Source organism: Chrysochloris asiatica, unplaced genomic scaffold, assembly GCF_000296735.1.
Source record: "Chrysochloris asiatica unplaced genomic scaffold, ChrAsi1.0 scaffold00242, whole genome shotgun sequence".
Taxonomy (NCBI): Eukaryota; Metazoa; Chordata; class Mammalia; order Afrosoricida; family Chrysochloridae; genus Chrysochloris; species Chrysochloris asiatica.
In genome coordinates, this window is record NW_006408760.1 from 4,045,678 (window position 1) to 4,064,365 (window position 18,688).

The 18,688-nt window shown below is 46.3% G+C and overlaps 1 protein-coding gene across 1 annotated transcript; it reads right to left on the minus strand.

The window, feature by feature from the left end:
- Positions 1-307: 307 nt before the first annotated feature.
- Positions 308-10,138, minus strand: CPLX2 (complexin 2). The gene is made up of 4 exons (XM_006873478.1): positions 9,928-10,138; positions 2,218-2,334; positions 1,897-2,072; positions 308-521 (listed from the first exon to the last, which is right to left on the minus strand). The coding sequence occupies exons 2-4, from the start codon at positions 2,246-2,248 to the stop codon at positions 324-326; spliced, it is 405 nt and encodes a 134-aa protein (XP_006873540.1). The 5' UTR covers positions 2,249-2,334; positions 9,928-10,138; the 3' UTR covers positions 308-323.
- Between the last annotated feature and the right edge of the window lie 8,550 nt (positions 10,139-18,688).

The window sequence follows — 18,688 nt, forward strand, 5'->3', positions numbered from 1 at the left end:
GGAATGTATTTGGGGTTACCACACCAGCGAGGACCCTGGGCCTCCTGAGGGCACCCCCCAGTGCCTTCAGGCCTGGGTTCAGCACCCTCTGCAAGGGAAAAGCCATCTTCTCTTTCTCAAGCTACTTGGGAGTTGGGTGGGGCATGATATCTAGAGATGAAGAGGGTTTGAGGGAGTGCTGAGGGGAGGAGCCCCTGGCCAGGGAAGAGGGGCAGAGGCCAACTGAGGTTTTCCCCTTCAGAACTGAGACTGAACTGAATAAAAAATGAAAGAACCCCCCCAAAAAGTAACAAGTGGAATGGGGATGGGGGCAGGAGGGTCAGTTACTTCTTGAACATGTCCTGCAGTGGCCCGGGCAGGTATTTGAGCACCGTATCCAGAATGCTCTCTTCCTCCTCTTCCTCTTCGTCCCCGCAGCCTGCTGGGATGGCCTTCTTGGGCCGGGTCAGGCTCCCCTCACAGGGCTGCTCCAGGGCCGCCTTCTCCTCAGCTTCTTTCTCCTCCTTCTTCTTCAGTCCATACTGGAGATGGGAAGGGGAGAGACCCAGCATGAATAGGGAAAGCAGAGAATGGGGCCATGCAGACCGGTGAAAATTCCCTGAGCCTCAGTTTCTTCATATATAAAAAGGGGACAATGGTGCCTTCCTTCTGGAATGGTGTCTTGTTGTTTGTCAATAAGAAGGCTACTGTGCCTGGGGTTTCCTCTAAAATTCACATATGCCCAATGCCCATGATGATATTCAACGCCCATGATCTGATATTTCAAAATCCCCAAAGATCTGCCCATGAAAGTTTCCCCATATGTTTGGAGGCAAATTTTAGTGGCAAAACCTGCCCTGAACTGATGGGAGAATATCTTCTAGCAGTGTTTGGGATCAGACACAGGGTTGGCCCCCGGGTATAGTCCCAGCCTGAACCTCAGCCCACTGGGAATGATAGGCAACAGTAACAGAGGTTCTATGCAGTCTAGTGTTTGTCTAAATTCTTTAACTACAAATTCCAAACCCATGGGCCTCAAGGGTTTCAGCAGGAGACTGTGGACCCGTGGCAGCAAACAGGTGTGGAGCTATGGGTTAATGCGCTGGGCTGCAACATAGGTTTGATCCGCAAAGTGGGCAGTTCAAACTCACCAGCTGCTCCTTGGAAACCCTATACAGAGTCACTATATGTCGCAACTGACTCAATAGCACTTAACAACAACAACAACTAGTGCATAAGGAACTCCCAGGTGCACTGTGGATTAGGGATAACCAAAAGTTTGGCGGTTCAAATTCACCAGTTACTTCGAGGGAGAAAGATGAGGCTGTCAGCTCCCATAAAGATACAAATGTCTTGGAAACCTTAAGGTAATTGTGAGTGGGATTGGAACGGACAGCAATGGGTTTGGTTTTAGTTTTAGAGTATGCTTTATTTGATCCCCATAAGAACCCTTTCATTTGGGCTGGACTGCTGGTTCAAACCACCCCCTTAGTGGTTGTTATTGTTGTTGTTGTTAGGTGCCATCGAGTTAGTACCAACTCATAGAGACCTTATGCACAGCAGAACGAAACACGGCCCGCTCCTGGGCCAACCTCACTACTGTTGCCACCCTTGAGTCCAAGGCCTTGTGGTCTGTTTCCATTAAGATTATAACCAAGGAAACCCTATGGAGCAATTTTACTTTGTAGCGCATATGGTTACCTAAAGCCAGAGTTGACTGGATGGCAACTAACAATAACAACAACAACAATCCTCCGAAGAAGCTGCTCCTGTGACGCCCATTTTTCTGATGGGAAGAATGAGGCTCAGAGGGCGATAAGTTTAAAACAAAAGCTGGAATTCAGGGAATCACGGGCTGGGGCTTGGGGAGGGCTTGCTTTTTACCCCTCAAGCCGGCTCCCTCTGCCTGCTGCTGACCTTGTCTCTGATCTGCTGCCGGACCTTCTCACGTTCAGCCTCCATGCGTGCATGCTTGGCCTTGCGCTCTTCCTCCTGCTGTCGTAGCGCCTCCTGCCGTTCCTCTTCCTTCTTCTGTGCATCCGGGTCCTTCTCCTCCTCTCCCCCCAGCATCTTCCCCATGTCCTTGGTGGCCCCTACAGGGGTAAGGTGGAAGGGAACCGGGAAGGGTCAGCTCAGTGTCAGAGGCTCAGGATGAGATGGGGTGGAGGTCCTGGACGCCTTGAGATCCCTCCCCCGCCCCCGCCCCGCTGGTAAGAACTGGGGGCGTGTGGGCCTCACCTCCGAGGGCCTGCTTCATGACAAAGTCCATGCTGCTGGTTCTAGTTAGTGCTCTAGCCCACGGCCGAATTCACATGCAGCACTCCCAGAAAGCTTGGCTCTGGGAGATGTATCAACCTGCAAAAGAGGAGTTGGGGATCAGATGGGGAGCCTCTTGGCGGGCAAGGCAGTGGAGTTAGGCGGACAGCGTGGTTCAGGACCAGAGGGTTATCAGTCTGGTGTCAGGACTCCAGGAGAAAGAAAATTGCTATTTGCAGAACACTTGCTATGTGCTATGGGGTTCCTGGGTGGTGCAAAGTGTTTGTACTTCCCTACTGGTGTGGCGCTGTGGGTTAATGCGGCAGACTGCAAAGCCGTTTGATATGCAAGGTCGGCGGTTCAGGCTCACAGCCTGTTTCTCCGAAACCCTATACAGGGTCGCTATGGGTCGGAATCCACTCAACGGCCCTTAACAACAATAACAACAACTAAGCAAAAGATTGGTGGTTCCAACCCACACAGTGGCACCACAGAAGAAAACCCTGGTAATCAGGAAAACTCTATTATGCAGTTTTACCTTGTAACACATGGAATTATCATGAGCCAGAATCAACTGGCAATAAGTTTGTTTTGTTTTGCCTTTTTGTTCTGTGTCAGGCACCTATGTTTGATCACATGGCTTCTGATGCCTGGTTTAAAATCTTCATCTTAGCCCTATTGTTCCAATGAGTATTGGTAAGCATCTGGAATTTGAAGCCAGAGGCAGAGCTGAGTGCTAACACTACCCTCACTCATTTGCAAGTCAGCAAGTTACTTCCCTACCCTGAGCCTCAGTTTCCTCCTCTATGAGGAAACAGAAAAGGCAATGTCTCTATTCCCAGGGGTCCTAGGAAGATTGGAGAGAATTACAGCCTGGGTCTGTGACAGACATTGGGCCATGTACTTAGGGTACCTGCGAGTCAGAAACCTGTTTTTTTAAAAAAAAATCAGAACATCCAGCTTTGGTTTTCAGATCCAGACTTCTGAAATTAAACCAGTGAAGACATAAGTTATTTTTATTGCAGCATACATGCAAATTTTGTGTTTCATGTCTTAATATTTATTTGAATTTAAAATTATACATGGGGGCGTTGGAGACATTCTAATCTCTTTTGGGGGGCTTTGAAAATACAAAATACCTAGCACAGGCTTTGTAGAGGCCCTGCTAATGTTAGTCGTCCTTGCTTTATCTCTAAATCACTGATTTTTATTATAGTGATTTTTAAAATTTACTATTATTAATTTTTTTTTTTTTTTGCCTAATAGAATTTCTCCAAAGAAAATCTTAATAGGACTTTAATATGCAAACGATGTAAACATGGAACTATTCTGATGGTTATAGTGGAGGGATATTAAAACCAGGTTGAGCTCAAGGTCAATGGCTGTTCATTGATGATGAATTTCCCTCATTTTTTTCAAAATGAGAAAATACATTGGCAGACTGAGATTTTTCCTTATTATGGCACCCAACAGCTTATTTGTGGACTTCTACATGATCCTTTTCAGTTCTGGTGTTGGAGGAGAATATTGAAAGTGCCATGGGCTGCCAAATGAACCAACAGATCTGTGTTGGAAGAAGTGCAGTCAGAGTGCTCCTTGGAAGCCAAGATGGCCAAACTTCGTCTCTCATACTTTGGACATATTGTCAGGAGGAACCAGTCACTGGAGAAGGATATCATGTTTGGTAAGGTGGAGGGTCAGAGGAAAAGAGGAAGACCCCTAAGGAGATGGATTGGCCAATGGACTCAGCGTGGCAACAGTAGTGAGGTTGCCCCAGGATTGGGCAGTGTTTCGTTCTGCTGTGCATAAGGTTGCTATGAGTTGGTATCGACTCAATGGCACCTAACAACAACAACAACATAATCTGACCACCTGCTAGGTAGTAGAAAGAAAATAAGCCTTGTCGGCTTTGGCACCAGACATATCTAGTTTGAAACCCTGTTCCAATGCTTACTGGCTGTGAGTACCTGTGTGTTCTCTGTACAGTGGAGGAGGTCAAGACTACCCTGTATAGATGTGTGAAGGAGGAGAGAAGATATTGATCAAGTGCCTGGTGTGTACTTGCAACAAAAAAATGTTAGCAATCACTGAATGCATATTTATAAGGACAATCCAAAAAGGAATAAGGCTTTCCAGGAAATGCAGAAGAACTCAATCTGACCCAGAATTCTAAGCTTGAAGGTTGCTCAGCTCACCAATCAGTTGTTGTTATTTGATTGAAGACATTGTGAAAAGACTGCATTTCTAAGAACAGGAAAGGAACAATTTAAGCATCAAATGATTTCAGGAACTATTAGGTTCCTACTCTGTGTTTACATGGAGCTCAAGGAATTTCCAGGTGGTGGTAGAGGACTTAAGACTGTAATTTGAAATGCTTCAAATTGGTCCACAGGACACCTGGGCTTTCATTCCAGCCCCATCCCTAGCTTGCTAGATAACTCTGGTCTAGCTGTTCTTTTAGACTCTTCAGTGCTTCTGCTTGAGGAGTCCTGCTGCAGTTGAACTGCTGGCTACCCTACTGTATGTATCCTTAAGTCCCTCTCCACCCTTGGTTCCGTGATTAAATCCTTCCCTTCCCATAACCCCTTATCTCCCCTTGCTCTTTTTCTTCTTTCTCTTTCCTTTGTTGGCTCTTCTTTTCCTCCTCTTTCTTAAATAAGCTTGTTCCCCAGACTTCTGACCTCCATCCTTGTCACTGCCTCTTTTTCCTGGCTAGATTTTCCCTAGGGAAGCTCATCCATCTCAGAGGCTTTAGTGACAATCGGTACAGATGACATCCAGACCTCTCTTTTGGACTTCAGATGCCTATGTTCATTCATTCAGAATTCATTTATCCATCAAGTATGAGTCTGAAGCCCAAAAGAGAGGTCTATATGTCATTTGTACAGGTGGAAAGTAAAGCTCCTGAATATTAGTTGAACACCATCCATCAAATATTAGTTGAGCACCTACTATGTGCCAGGCAATATGTTAGGCACTGGGTATATAACAGTGAATAAGACTGACAAAATCCTGCCCTTATGCAGGTTACATTCTGGTGTATGTATGTGTAGAGGAATAGGTAACAAGTGAGTCAATAAATACATTCATCTTCCTCCTGGACACTTCCCTCTGGATGCCCCATTGGTGCCTTTCAACTGTCACCAAACCATTTCTTTTCCAGACTCTTCTGAGTTCATGTATTCATTCAACAAATATTCATTTCATTCTGGCCCCTCCTCCCCACTCTTCCACCCCCAGTACTCAAGGGCTGAGTCTTTTTGATGCTCAAATCCTTCTCATTCAGGTAGGCTTAATCTGTTGGGATTATTTAGCTATGCTTCTTGAGTCCACTCCAAAGGCCTATTGTGCAATTGCATCATGGTCCTCTCCACTGCTAAGCAATCTTTCCATTTACTCAGTCCAGAATACCTAACCAGTCCCTGATTTCTCAAGGTCTAACTTCCTTCAACTCATTGCTTTCACTAGGTGGCTTCCCTACCACTTCAGATGGTGCAGTGGAAGGGGTATGGGTTCTGGGGTCAAGCACACTTTAGTTGGGTCTCAAATCTGCCATTTTTAGCTGTGTGATGGTAAGTAATTTACATAACCTCTCTGAATCTCCAGTTTCTTTATAAAGTGAAGATTGTAACACTACAAGTATACAATTTATTCTATAGAATCAATCTGTGGAATATATTATTGTATACATGATGGGTACTCAGTACATGGTGGTTATTATCATCATCAAAAAGACTGATGCTAGCTCCTGCAAACTCCTCTCCTAGTTCATGAGGAAGAGTCTTTCTTTCCTTCCAGTGGCAGTCAATCTATCTGCCATCTCTCCTTATACTTCCTTCTTGATTCATTCATCATTCTGTCTTCCTCATGTCTTTAGTTTCTTTTCTACATGTCCTTTTTAGACCCTCCATTTGCTACATCCTCCAAGGGACCCTGCTTTTCTCTTAATCTCTATCCTTGAGCTTTGTGATGGAGGGCTCTCTAGTTCCTCCCGTCTCAGCCAAGCACTATTGCTTTGGGATCTGCCTACTGCTTCTGCCTGGCCACTGAAACTGTCCTAGCAGAGTCATTTTATAAACACCAGACCCTGTAGTGTGTCCACAGCCCTTCTCTTTCTCCTTATCTTGGCAGCAGCAGATGTTGCAGATGACAGCCCCCCTTTTTCAGCCTTCTTCTTGTTTCTCCTCTTGAATTCCACAACACAGCACTCTTGTGGTCTTGAACATACTTCTCAGACAGGTTTTCTCTTTCCTCTTTACTGACTCCATTCATTTCCCTTGAAGTGAACATGTTCGCAATGCAATCTCTACTCTACCTCCCCATAACCTACCTCCCCCCCTCCCCGACTCCTCCACTGCCTCCCTTGAGAATTTCATTTACCAGCATTGGGCCGATGCCCTTCATTAGCCACAAATCTCTCACCTAACCTGCACATTAAAACATTTCTGTTTTAAAATTAGTTTTATTTTTATCCTTTCTAAATCTTCTTCATCATATTTGACAATGTTTCATTCTTTTTCAATAGTATGCATCTCTAACAATTTTACCTACTTATTTTATATTTTATATCTGGCAATTCTAATATCTGGAATTCCAGGGAAGATGATCTAAATCTGCAAGTCTGCACATTCAAACTTGCTGCTGGGTGTTGCTACATGGATCATCTCAAATCTATCTTTCCACAGAGCCAACCTTGCCTCCTTCACAAACATCTTTTCCACCAGTGTGCCTTGAAGGCCAACTGTTTCAACTCAACTCCAGACCCAACAAATTCATTCATTCATTCACTCACTTACTCACTCATCCTGAAAATATACTCTGAGCACCTACTCTGTACCGGATATTGTCTGGGTGCTGTATCTGTTACAGAGAACAAGGGATTTTCAGCACCTCGTCTCATAGCATTCAGTCCATTGGAGAGGCAGACAAGGAATGACAAATTATAATTGAGAAGGAGGTTCTGGGGGAGAAGTCTGGAGATTGTATTTTCACAATACTTCTTATACCCCTTCCTCTTTTATTGCTACTAATGTTTGGTCCAGGGCCTTGAGGTACTGGATTTGTGCATAACCTCAAACTCTGCCCCTCCTCCAACCCTCATCCATCCTCTGCATGACTGTCCGATTAATCTTCCTAAAGGGTAGATCTGTTCATGCAAGCACACCCTGCAATGGATTCTCATGGCCTTGTTAAATGACAAGTCCTTGCTTTGACCTTCAGTCCTACACAGTCTAGCACTCTCCTGTCTTGTCATTCATCCCCCAGCATTTACATGTGGTGGCTTTGCTTCAGATAAGCCCCAACATATGTTCTTGCCAAACACCCCTAGGCATCTGTTTATACTATCTTCACAGTCTTAGAACCCTTTAACCCTATCTCTGCCACTTCAAATCCTAGCTAAGCGGTCTTTTGCAAATGACTTTACTCTTTCTCATCTGTAAAATGGGAACAGCAAGGCTTTTTGTGAGAATTGAGTAAGGTAATGCAAATAAAGTGCTCAGTCCAGAGCATTTGGCTCATAGTAGGTGTTTGATGTTGTTTGCTACCTAGTCCATTCCAACTCATAGCAACCCCACGTGACAGTAGAACTGCCTCATAGCTTGTAACCTTTACTGGAGCAGATTGCCAGGTCTTTTTCTTTCAGAGCAGTTGAATTGGAATGACTACACTTTCTGATTGCAGTTGAACACTTGACAGTTGCTCCACCAGGGCCCTTTAGGTGCTGGATATATATTAGTTACCATCATTCTTGTGAGCAGCAGCAGCATTCATTTTCTAAGAACCCTCCATTCCTGAAATTTCCATTATTATGTCTTCTTCCTCCTCGGAGACCCAGACACTTTCTATGGCAATATTACTTGCCTCCAGCCTGTGTACTCTCTGTCCAACTATGTGCCTTTCTCTTCCACCTCTTAGCTCCTGAGGGCATCGCCTGCAGCTTGTTCGTTTCTCCTATTGCAAGAGTCCACTACCTCTCCTGATACATGGTGGATCCCAGGACATATTTGGCAGATTGAATTTTAGTGCTGGGTGTCAGTGAGTGTGTGTGAGTGTACACGTTCAAAATTGGATCCTGTGCATCCAACTCTAAACTCCAACCTCATATAAATCTGCGTGAGCGTGTGTGCAGACTTGTGTGTAGATATTTTGCCATATGCCTGTAGGAGTGTTGAGGTTCCGCAGGTTCCGTGCCGTTGAGGGTTTGGCCAGGCCGCCAGGAGGAGCTCCTCGGCAGTTCTACAGGAAGCCTCTGTGAATCCCAGCGCGGGAAGGGTGGTGGTGGTGCTGATGCTGATGAGGGGAGTTGGGGGAGGGATACTGGACTGGGGGAAGGGAGACAACAAGGGGGATGGGGGGGAGGAGGAGGAGCGGGAACGGTTAATGCTGCAGCACCAGGTTTCGATCTTTCAGCGAGCCCCGGATTCAGGCGCGTCTTCAGCTTCTCCTCCCTGACTCCCTTCCAGCCCGTCCCTTTTCGAAGGCAGCAGAGACAACTACACAGGCAGCCTTCGGAACTGGGCCCCAGCCATCAGCCAAGCCAACTTGAGTACCTGCAGTGTTTGTCCTTGTGCCTATTTTTCTGTGTTTATGGTTCAAGTCCGGGCTATATTCACCACAACTCAATTCAACACTCATTTGCTTTTTGCAGAGGACCCTAGCCCAATGCGGGTGGCGGAGACAGGGCAAGTCCCTCTACCCAATCCCAATAACCCCTTCCCTTGCCCCTGGAAGGGAGAAACACTGGGGGAGGGGAAGGAGAAAGGAGGTGTGTGGAGGAGGTGCTATATAAGCTGAAGTGGTGGGGTCTTTTCGTTCCTTGGCCAGAAGAGGGGCAGGAACGCGGTGCCCCTCTCTCTGTCCTCCACGAAGTCCAGAACACCCATCAGTTTTGCCCTGGAGCTCCCTACAGGCCTTTCAGAGCTCCCTTCACCCATCACACGGTTTCAACCCCAAGACCCGGCCGGGTCTCAAACTTTGCTGGGATGAAGGCAGAGAGGGTCCGGCGGCGTGGAATGACCTGAACATTCCTTCTGACCCCATACATCGCACTTGTGTACCACACCTAGACGTCTCAAGGGAGGAGGACAAATAGCTCCCCCCCTTCTTTGACCCCTGGCTCCAACGCTAGGCTTTAGGTTCTCCTCCCCTCCACCTTTGGTCTGTTCGCATCCCAGCCGCCGTCCTCCGACTCACTCGGAGAGCCCAAACCCGAACTGCAACTCTGGAGGGCGGCTTCCTGCTTAGGGCCAAAAGGTTCCTGTAGGGCTTCGGGCTAACAGTGGCCAGAAGTACATCAGCTGCCCCCACTCCCACCCGCGAGTTCGAAGTTGTTCTCTAGGTTCAGACTTGAGTCTCTCGCCGCCATCGGGGCAGCCCTGACTCCCCGGGAGCTCGACTGTTCCAGTCTGCGTTAGACTCTCTGGATGGGGGGGCCCTCGGTTCTTTTCCAATTTCCCTTTCCTCACTCCTTTCCCTTAGCTTGCTAGGAGCTGTCCTTTCAGCACCACGAGAGTGCGCCCAGGAGGCATCCCGCCGCTGTCTTCCCTTAGGGCGCCCTAGCAGTCCTAGAGAGCTGTCCTTCAGAAAGCCGGACTCCTCAGCTCTCCGGTTGCCCTGCGGCCTCTAGGCAAGAGCCCGGACCCTGTTGCCCACAGCCCAGCTCCGCCTTCCCGGCCAGCGGCCAGCACCGACCTGGCGGTCTCCGCAACCGTCTGAGCCACTGCACGGCTTCGGCCGGACCCAGCGAGGCGGTTCCTTCTGCGACTCCAGCTCCTGCTGCCGCCTCGTGTAACTCCGCCAGGCGAGCTGGGGCCGCGACTCCTGCCGCGGGCGGCTGCCGAAGGCGCCCTCCAATCACGCCCCTCTGCCGGGCCCTGACGTGCCACTGCTCCCCTTCCAGATGGGAAATTCAAATCTCTCTCCCTCTCTCTCTCTTTTCTCCCTCCCGCCCTCTCCCTTTCCGTTTCCCCCACCTCCCTTCCCCATTCTCCCTCTCTTTTCTCTTACCACTCCCTTCCTCCTCCTATGCTGCCTTCTCAGATGCCCTGCAATCCCCCAGCAGCCACGGCTTCCTGGCCACAGTTGCCAGGTTCACAAGCTTGTTGCTTCAACTTGCTGAGGGGTAGTGGAGAGCAGGGGATGGAACAAAGGTTCTTTAGAGTAGAACTCAAAGGTCGCCTCAGGAAAGTCTTGATTACCCCAGGTTACACACTGGTCTGGGTTCCCACCACCCCTATATACTCCCCTGTTTCAGCGACCCCTGTTCCATCTGTTTGCTTGTTTCCTTCAAGGAATCATGGCCAGATCATCTTTATATTTTGTATTCCCTCAGCTTGGTGTCTGACCATGTGGACCCTCAAGAAACTTTGAGGATCAATGTAGATGTGACTTCTGTAGGGGTTCAAGAGTTCCCCCTCTTCCCTCCTCCCCTTGTGCACCCAGAGGGAGAAAAGTGCGGCTAAATTGCAGTGACAACTTAGAGGAGTCATTCACCAGTCCTAGATTTGCTATCTTATGAAGAATAAGGAATCCCTTATTCATTTATTTTCCTCCTATGACCAGGGAGTACAAAGGATTTCCAAAAAGCAGGGCAACACTTCTCCCCAGCCCCAGGTTTTCCTCCTCTTCTCACACTCATTTTTGTTGTTGTTGTTGTTCTCCCTCCTAATGAGCCTCTCCATTCTGCCTGCCATCTTTTGGCTTTAAAATACTTCCTTTAATCCAGTCTGATGTGTAGGAAAATGACTTCAGAGGGGAGGGGCCTTGCACCAGGTCTTTGAAAGATTTGCAGGAGTTAATGCATCAGTCAGGGTTATGTCAGAGTGGAAATGACTTCTGCTTTATAAGGGGGTGGCTTTCTTCCAAGGAACAGCAAGAACAGCAAGAAGGCAGGACCTGGGAAAGGGAGGGAGTAGGTTTTTGGTCTAATAAAAGGGACCATTCCTTTATACATAGTCACAGCAAAGGTTTCAACCCCCCCCCCCAAAAAAAAAAAAGTCTGAGGCCATTGGTGGTCCTGCCCTCCTCACCTGGTGGACCCACTTCCTCACCTTTTGAAGTTTGTACAATGAAGACCCCTAATTTGTGGTTGAGGTCTTTGTTTAGCACTGTGTTGGACCATCAGCAAGCTCATTAAAAATTTTTTTCTTCCCTTTCCTAAGAAAGACACTAAAGGGAGGGGTAAGGGGAGTTTGTTTGAATCTAGTAATTTAGACTTGTCACTAATGCCTGAGGGGAGTTCTGGGCAGGGAGATTTTACATCTTATCATTTCAAGAACCACTGTCCTCTTCTCTCCCTCCTTTCTTCCTGTTCTCTGAGAACAGAGACTCCATGAATGGGACCTGGCTGGCAGCACTGTAGTTATGATTGGGGTCTTTCCACAACGGGCATTGTTTTGGATGTGGATATTGACCAAGTTGGGGTAAAAACCCAACATTGTCTTCAGAAAAAGACTGAGCTCAGTCTAGACACCACACTTTAAAGTGGACTTTGACAAGCACGGCCATGTTTAGAAGAGAGGAGGTTGGTTCTGTGGGACAGCTGCTGGGGATGGTACATGAAAATCAGGTCAAATGAGAGAATATTGAAGGATTTGGGTATATTCACCTGGAGGAAAGGACACTAAGAGGACATTAGCTCTTGAAGGACTGGTAAATTATGTTCAATTTGTAATTCAAGCACTTAGCAAGGTGCCTGGCAAAGTAAGTGCCAAGGGAATGCTTGTTGAATGAATATTATCATCTCAAGGAAAGAAGAGTACCGTTCATTTTACCATTGCTGAAGACAGAATTAGGGCATTGGGGGAAAGGTAAAGGAAGGCAGATATAAGCCTTGTGCAACAAAGAACCTTATACTAATTGGAGCTGTCCAGCTATACTAGGGACTGTCTCAGGTGAGATTGTGAGTTTTCCTTCCTGGAAGGTTGGCTAAGAGGCTAATCAGGTGATATTTAAAGCCCTCTTTAAACCTATACTTCTATGAGTCTATACAAAATTGCATGGACTGACATAAACCATGTCTGGCTACAGAAAATATTATTGGTGAATAGGAGATACACAGCTTAGGTCAAATTTAGGTGACTTTGTCCTATTTGATGATTAAGGGCAAATCATGATTTTTCCCATAGAAGAAAGCTGATGAAGAAATGAGTAGTTGCTCCCTTTTCAGTGTTACCAGTCTAGACATTGCTCTCTAACATTCTATTATTGCATATCACTGCAGAAAACTTACTAAATATTCTAGGTAATTCCTGATGATCAGAATACTACAAATCCTAGCAAACAGCCAAGCTTCAATATGTCTAGGATGCTAATGTGGATGACTTATAGAAAGTACATTCTCTCATTTTGTTCACATGAAATCCTATTTCAAAGATGGGCGAGTTGAGGCCCAAAGAAAGTGAGTCATGCAGATCCAGGGCTGCCTTAACACTGTGTTCTGTGGTCCTTTCGCCATGCTGGACTGCTTCTCTTCTGACACATCCTACAGCCTATGGAAATGTGACTTTTGCTCTGTAGGGTTTTTTTTACACTGACATTTATAGTCTTCCCTGTTCTTCAGTTTCTCACTAAAAGGAAAAAAAAAAACAAAAAAAACTGCCATGAATTCACACCCAGATTGGGGTCCTCATGTCATGTGGGCTGTCAGCATTTCCTTCATCTCTTGCATCCCTAATCTAGCACCCTGCTAGTGAGCATGAGCAAGTGTGAGCTCAGACAAGCCCAGCCTCAGGTCCTTGCCGAGCCTGCTCTGTAGACAGCTTATAGGAATCACCTGGTAAAATATGGATGTGGTTCTGCCGAGTCTCCACTTCTGTTTATGAGCCTTGTGGGTTGGGGGAGGGAGCTAGATTTGAACAGATTTTTAAAATGATACATGCCTTGAATGTTCACTAAGAAGCCAATCAGCAGAGCTAATGATAGTGCTTTGTGTGAGGCTCGAGGAACAATGTGTGAGGAATGACAACTGTCATAGACTATAAATGCAGTGATGAGTGAGAATAGCTGTATAGGATACTTGTCCAAGGGCCAGACTGTTTCTTCTTTGCAATGACCTCACTTCAAAGGGTAATCTGAGTGCCAGGCTGGAGAAGAGGAAACATTTAACAGAGGCTGGGCACCAACCCTGATTTGGGGCATTACAATAGTGGGCTCGGAGACAGCCGGAGTGCACATCCTGCCATTCTAGCTTGAGCCTGAAGGGGCAGAGTTGGTCTTGGTTTGAGAGGGTGGCCAAGTGCCAGAAGCAGAAACAGAATTGTGGGGGTGGTACAGGAAGAAGGGCTCTGGGCCACTTTGTTCATCTGTTGAGTGCCTTTGCTCTGGTCACCTACAATGTCCAGGATGCTAATGCTTGTGTGTATCACTGTCGGGGTGTGATGTGAGGGTCCTGGTCTGTTGCCTTCAACAAGGAATGACACTTTGGAAAGACAAACATATCAGTGTGCAATGGTGCATTTACGTGTGTTCACTGATATGTGACCAGGAGGGTGAGTGTGGCAGCATTCATGTGGACACCTGGGTTTACATGTCATTGTAAGTGTGCAGTAGGACAGGTGTGACTCCCTGTGTGTTGTAGTTACTCCTGATGCAAAACACTTCCGATGTGAGTGTATCATCAGTATGTGATGGTGTGGAGCTAGGTGGGTTATTGTTAGAGTAGCATATGTCCATGGCATTGTGCAGTTGTTTGGTTGTAAGGCAATAGTACCACATATAGCTGTGCAGGTTGTGCATTGTCACAACCTACTCCCGCACGGAAAAACAAACAAAAACCTCACAAAACAGACAAACAAAAACTCCTTTGGCCATCAAGTCTATTCGGACTCATGGCAACCTCATGCATTACAAAGTAGAACTACTTCATAGGCTTTTCTTGGCTGTAATCTTATGTGGCAGCAGGTCTCCAGAACTTTCTCCCATGGTGTCGCTGGATGGGCTTGGACTGCTAACCTTTAGGGTGCCATGCACATAGACTATACCAGACTGAAATGTTCTGGTGGACATGTCATCATTTATGAGTCTTGGTGTATGTCTAAGTGTTGCTCTTGATGAGGGATGACATAAGGAGCAGGGAGTCCCCATCAGTATGAAACAATGCAGTGGCATGTCTCCATTGGTAGTGAGGTACAGAACTAAGTGTGTTACAATGAACTCGTATATGTGCCATGATCACTATGTGGTGAGTTGGGATATGTGTACAGCCGGGAGTGCTTCATCACCACTGTACAGGCATGCAGACGCAATGTGTCACCACCACTGACTGACCACACTTTTTCCATTCTTCCTCCACCAGCAAGGCCCTTAGTAATCCAATTGGGAAGGTGCAGAAACTCCAGGGCCCTCCACTCACCACTTTTCTCATAAACTGGGTCTCAGTTTCAATATATGAACACTGACTCACAGGAGGTGCATGTGTGGAAATCCTTACAAGACCCCTCTTTGCCCCAGATCCCTGACTCTGGTCCCCTCCCAGCCCAGTGTCTGCCCACCAGCTTTTCCAAGGTACTCTGCCACTCTTCATCCCATCCTTACCCTCTCAGATCCAGGTGCTCATTAGCATGTCAAAGCTGTTCTCTTTTAGCCCATACTTTGTACCCTGGGATATCCCCACACAGTCCAGCATCCTCTCATCTTGAGCTTTCCTGAATCCTCACATTTCATGTTTTCCACACCAGTCTGGAGTCCTCCACTATCCGTCCCAGAGAGGACATGTGGTGATATAGCTTTCCTCTCTTGCTTCTGCTTCTAATGTGAGCTCGGCCTCCATGGACTCTGTGTTTCCTTCTCCAACCCCAGTCCTTCCAACTCGTGAAGACATACCCCCCAGGAACTCATTTTGTGATCCCAGATGGACCTGTTATCACAGAGTGATGAACCAATACACCAATACCCTCACTTATGAGTCCCCACGCTGGACTTGCTCTGGCTCAATTGATGCATATCAAAATTTTCTTTCTGCACTCTCAGGACTTATCCTTTCCTGATTATACCTCCACCCTGTGGCACTTGGTCCCTTTCCCCTTCCTCTATGAAACCCATGATCAGAAAGATATTCTTTGCATTTCAGAATCCTTCTCTGTGTGTATGGGAACAGAATAACAGAGTTTCAGAATTCTAGAATCATAAGTAAAAGGCCATTTTAGAATTGCAGAATCTAGAATTGTAATCTCTCTACAACATATATGGTCCATTCCTACTCAGAACCACTGGGGTGGAGGACTTATTTAAACGCAGACTCTGGGGACTTAGCCCATGTGAATGCAATCAACATCTCTGAGATTGGAGCCCAAGAGTTTGTGCCTTTTATCAAGCTCCCAAATTATTTCAGGAATATCTGCTGCCCTTGAGTCAGTACAATCTGAGAGTCATATGTACCTGACCCTAGCCTTACAGGAGTCACTAGGTCGACAAAATGGGTACGAGACTTGATTGCTAACCTAAAGTATTGGAGGTTCAAGTCCACCCAGAGGTGTCTCTTAAGAAAGGTCTGGTGATAAACTCCCCTCAAATCAGCTACTGAAACCCTATGAAGCACAGCTCTACTCTGACACACATGTGGTCACCATGAGTCAGAATCGACTCCATGGTTTGGTTTTTCAGTCTTGTAGGAAAAGTGAATCACAGATTCATAGAATATTTTAGTATCAGTAAAACCCAAAACCAAACCCACTGCTACCCTGTGGGAGAGTAGAACTACACCACAGGATTTCTGAATCTTAATGTCTAGACTTGTGGAGTTGGCGGTAACCCTGGAGTGTGAGTTTGTTCCTGATCTAGGAGGAATTTGTGTTTCTCAGTATCACTGTTCCTTGTGGGATGGAAGTCTCTTCCCCTCTCTCCCTGGAAGAGCTACCTCCCTGGTGTTACCTTCATTCAGGAATATAGATGCTCTTCCATATTGGTGCAAAGGCAGTCAGCAGAGTTCTGTGTTTATATGAATTTGATGTGAATGAGCTAGAAATGACTTCTCTTTTCTATTTAAGATCAGAACACTCTGGCCCATGAAGTAGATCTTTCTCTTTGATAAAATGAGTGTGGGGAGGCATTATTACTGTTTTACTAAAGCAGAGATATCTGAGGAACATGGACAACAGAGGTTAATAAGCTCATGAGGCCTCTCATCAAGGAAATGAAAGAAAGAGAACAGCTGGGGACAGTGAATTCTATTTTGGAGATTAATAGACATGTTTGTGTACATGTGTACACTTAGGGGAGGGCTGAGTGAAGGGAAGAGATGCCACATGCATTAAAATATCAACAATGGAAAGATACCTTTCTGGCTATGTAATCCAGTGCCCCAAATTTACAGATGGAGAAACTGAGGCTTTGGAAGGGGAACGGACTTTCTCAAGGTCACACAATCAATAGGTGAAACATCAAATCTCTTTACTCCTGAGTTAAGTATTCTTTCCCAGCTCTAGCTCAGCATATAACTACAACCTTTTAAACAATACTGTTGTGTCAAGCATTATTCCAGGGACACTGGATGTCAGTATCTCTGGTTGCACAGCAACGCTAAGTGGTAGATATTTTTATTTTATTTAGTCATTTATCAAACACATATCCAGGGCCTATGACCTGCTTGACACTCTCCTAGGCAGACAAAGGTATCTAAGAAGTTTCTGAGTTTCTCTTCCTCCTCTTTTTCCACAATAAGAAATACAAATACTCCATGGAGAGATAACACATGGACCGATTCACACTCTCAAGATCCTTTCAGATCTGAGACTCTGTGTTTTGAAGCACTCAGATGTGAGAGAGCGGGGGAGAGATTCCTGCAAACAGCTGACAATAATACAACACACTAGGACGCGTGCTGTCCTAGTGAAGAGGGAGCTCTGAGAAGAAGCTTGCCAGCCATATGGGATTAGAAGACCAAGGCAGGGATGGGGTAGGAAGGGTAGGCACATGAGGGCTTGGGAGCTGCCCAAGTCAGCTCAGAGGTGCTATGGAGAAGATGGCATAGGTTCTTCTGGCCATGTAGACCAGTTGGCCACCGAGTCTACCCACAACTCATGGCATTTCCACATGTGTCAGAATAGAACTATGTTCCACAGGGTTTTCAATGGCTGATTTGTCAGAAGCAGACTGCCAGGCCCTTCTTCTGAGGTACTCTGGGTGGACTTTTGGTTAGTAGCCAAGTGTGCTAACCATTTACACTGCATAGGGACTCCGACTATGTAGATGCATGATTCTGAAGCTCAGCTCTCTGTCTCTTCCTGACTCTATGATCTGGGAGAGTAACTGATCTCTGAGACTCAGTTTTCTCCTCGATAAAATGGGGGCATGATTTCTACCTCCCATGGTGGTTGTGAGGCTTAGACAAAACCATGCTTAGGCAACAGGCGGCTGGCCTTAGTAAGCATTACTTGCTACTTTCTCTCTAACATCTGAACAAGGCAGGCTGTTTTCTTCTGGAGTTTGGGGCAATGTTACCATCAGATCTACTCTTTCTTTATAACCTTCTTAGTCAAAGAATTCTGCCTTATGAGTTCACTGAGCTTGCTTAAGTTGGAATGAGAAGGAAAAGGATTTAAAATTTAAAGAAAAAAAGGGAAAGTTACTTCTTTACCCATTTTTTTACTTCCTCCTTTGCTTCCTAACACACAAAGGGCTGGGATATCTGCCCCCAAGTGGGAGCTGCCCAAAGGGAGTCCAGAAGGGGCATAGATTCCAGGCCCAAGAACAGGAGGAATTTTTCACCCACAAATCTAAAAACATAACTGCTTTGTGCCACTCAACCTCCAGTTGTTTTGCTTAGGCAGAAAAACAAAACAAAACAAAACAAACCCCCTTTTTATTTGGCAGACAAGCAAAGGGTTGGAGAGGTCTTGGGAAGATGAAGTCAGGGAAAAGCTAAAAGGGCTAAAGAGGGAAAGAATTTCCATTGAAGGAGCCTCTCACTGTGGTAGGTGATTCATAATCCTTATCTGATTTAATTCCCACACCAGCACCTCCATTACTTTAAATGTCATTACTTTCTAGATAGGGATATTCAGACAGAGAGAGGTGAAAGGCCTTCCTTATTAAGGGTAACACAACCAAGAATCAGTGGAATCAGCATTTGAATCCAGCTTCGTGTGTCTCTGAAAGTGGCCACATGTCCGAGGGGCTTTGGGTGGGCTTCTAGAAGCTGATCTAAGTCTGACCCCATGGTTTAGATGGCCTTTCTAGGGCACTGCTATGGATGGAATTGTGTCCTCCAAAACTTGTTTTGGAATCCTAACCCTTATTCCTATGGATGTAAACCTGTTTGGAAATAGAATTTTCTTTGTTAGGTTAATGATACTATATTAGTTTAGGGTGCGTCCAAAGCCTGACCACTTCTGAGCTATAAAAGAGTGGTTTAGACACAAAGGCAAGCAGGTACAAGGGGATGAGTGACTCTACCTGACAATGATGGAGGCAGATGCATCTAATAAGCCCACGAACACCAAGGATTGCTGGCCAC

Coding starts and splice junctions, on each gene's coding strand:
- CPLX2 (XM_006873478.1), bottom strand. CDS start 2,248: ATGGACTTTGTCATGAAGCAGGCCCTCGGAG. Junction 2,073..2,217: donor CATGAAGCAGGCCCTCGGAG/GTGAGGCCCACA, acceptor TTACCCCTGTAG/GGGCCACCAAGGACATGGGG. Junction 522..1,896: donor GGCAGCAGATCAGAGACAAG/GTCAGCAGCAGG, acceptor TCCCATCTCCAG/TATGGACTGAAGAAGAAGGA.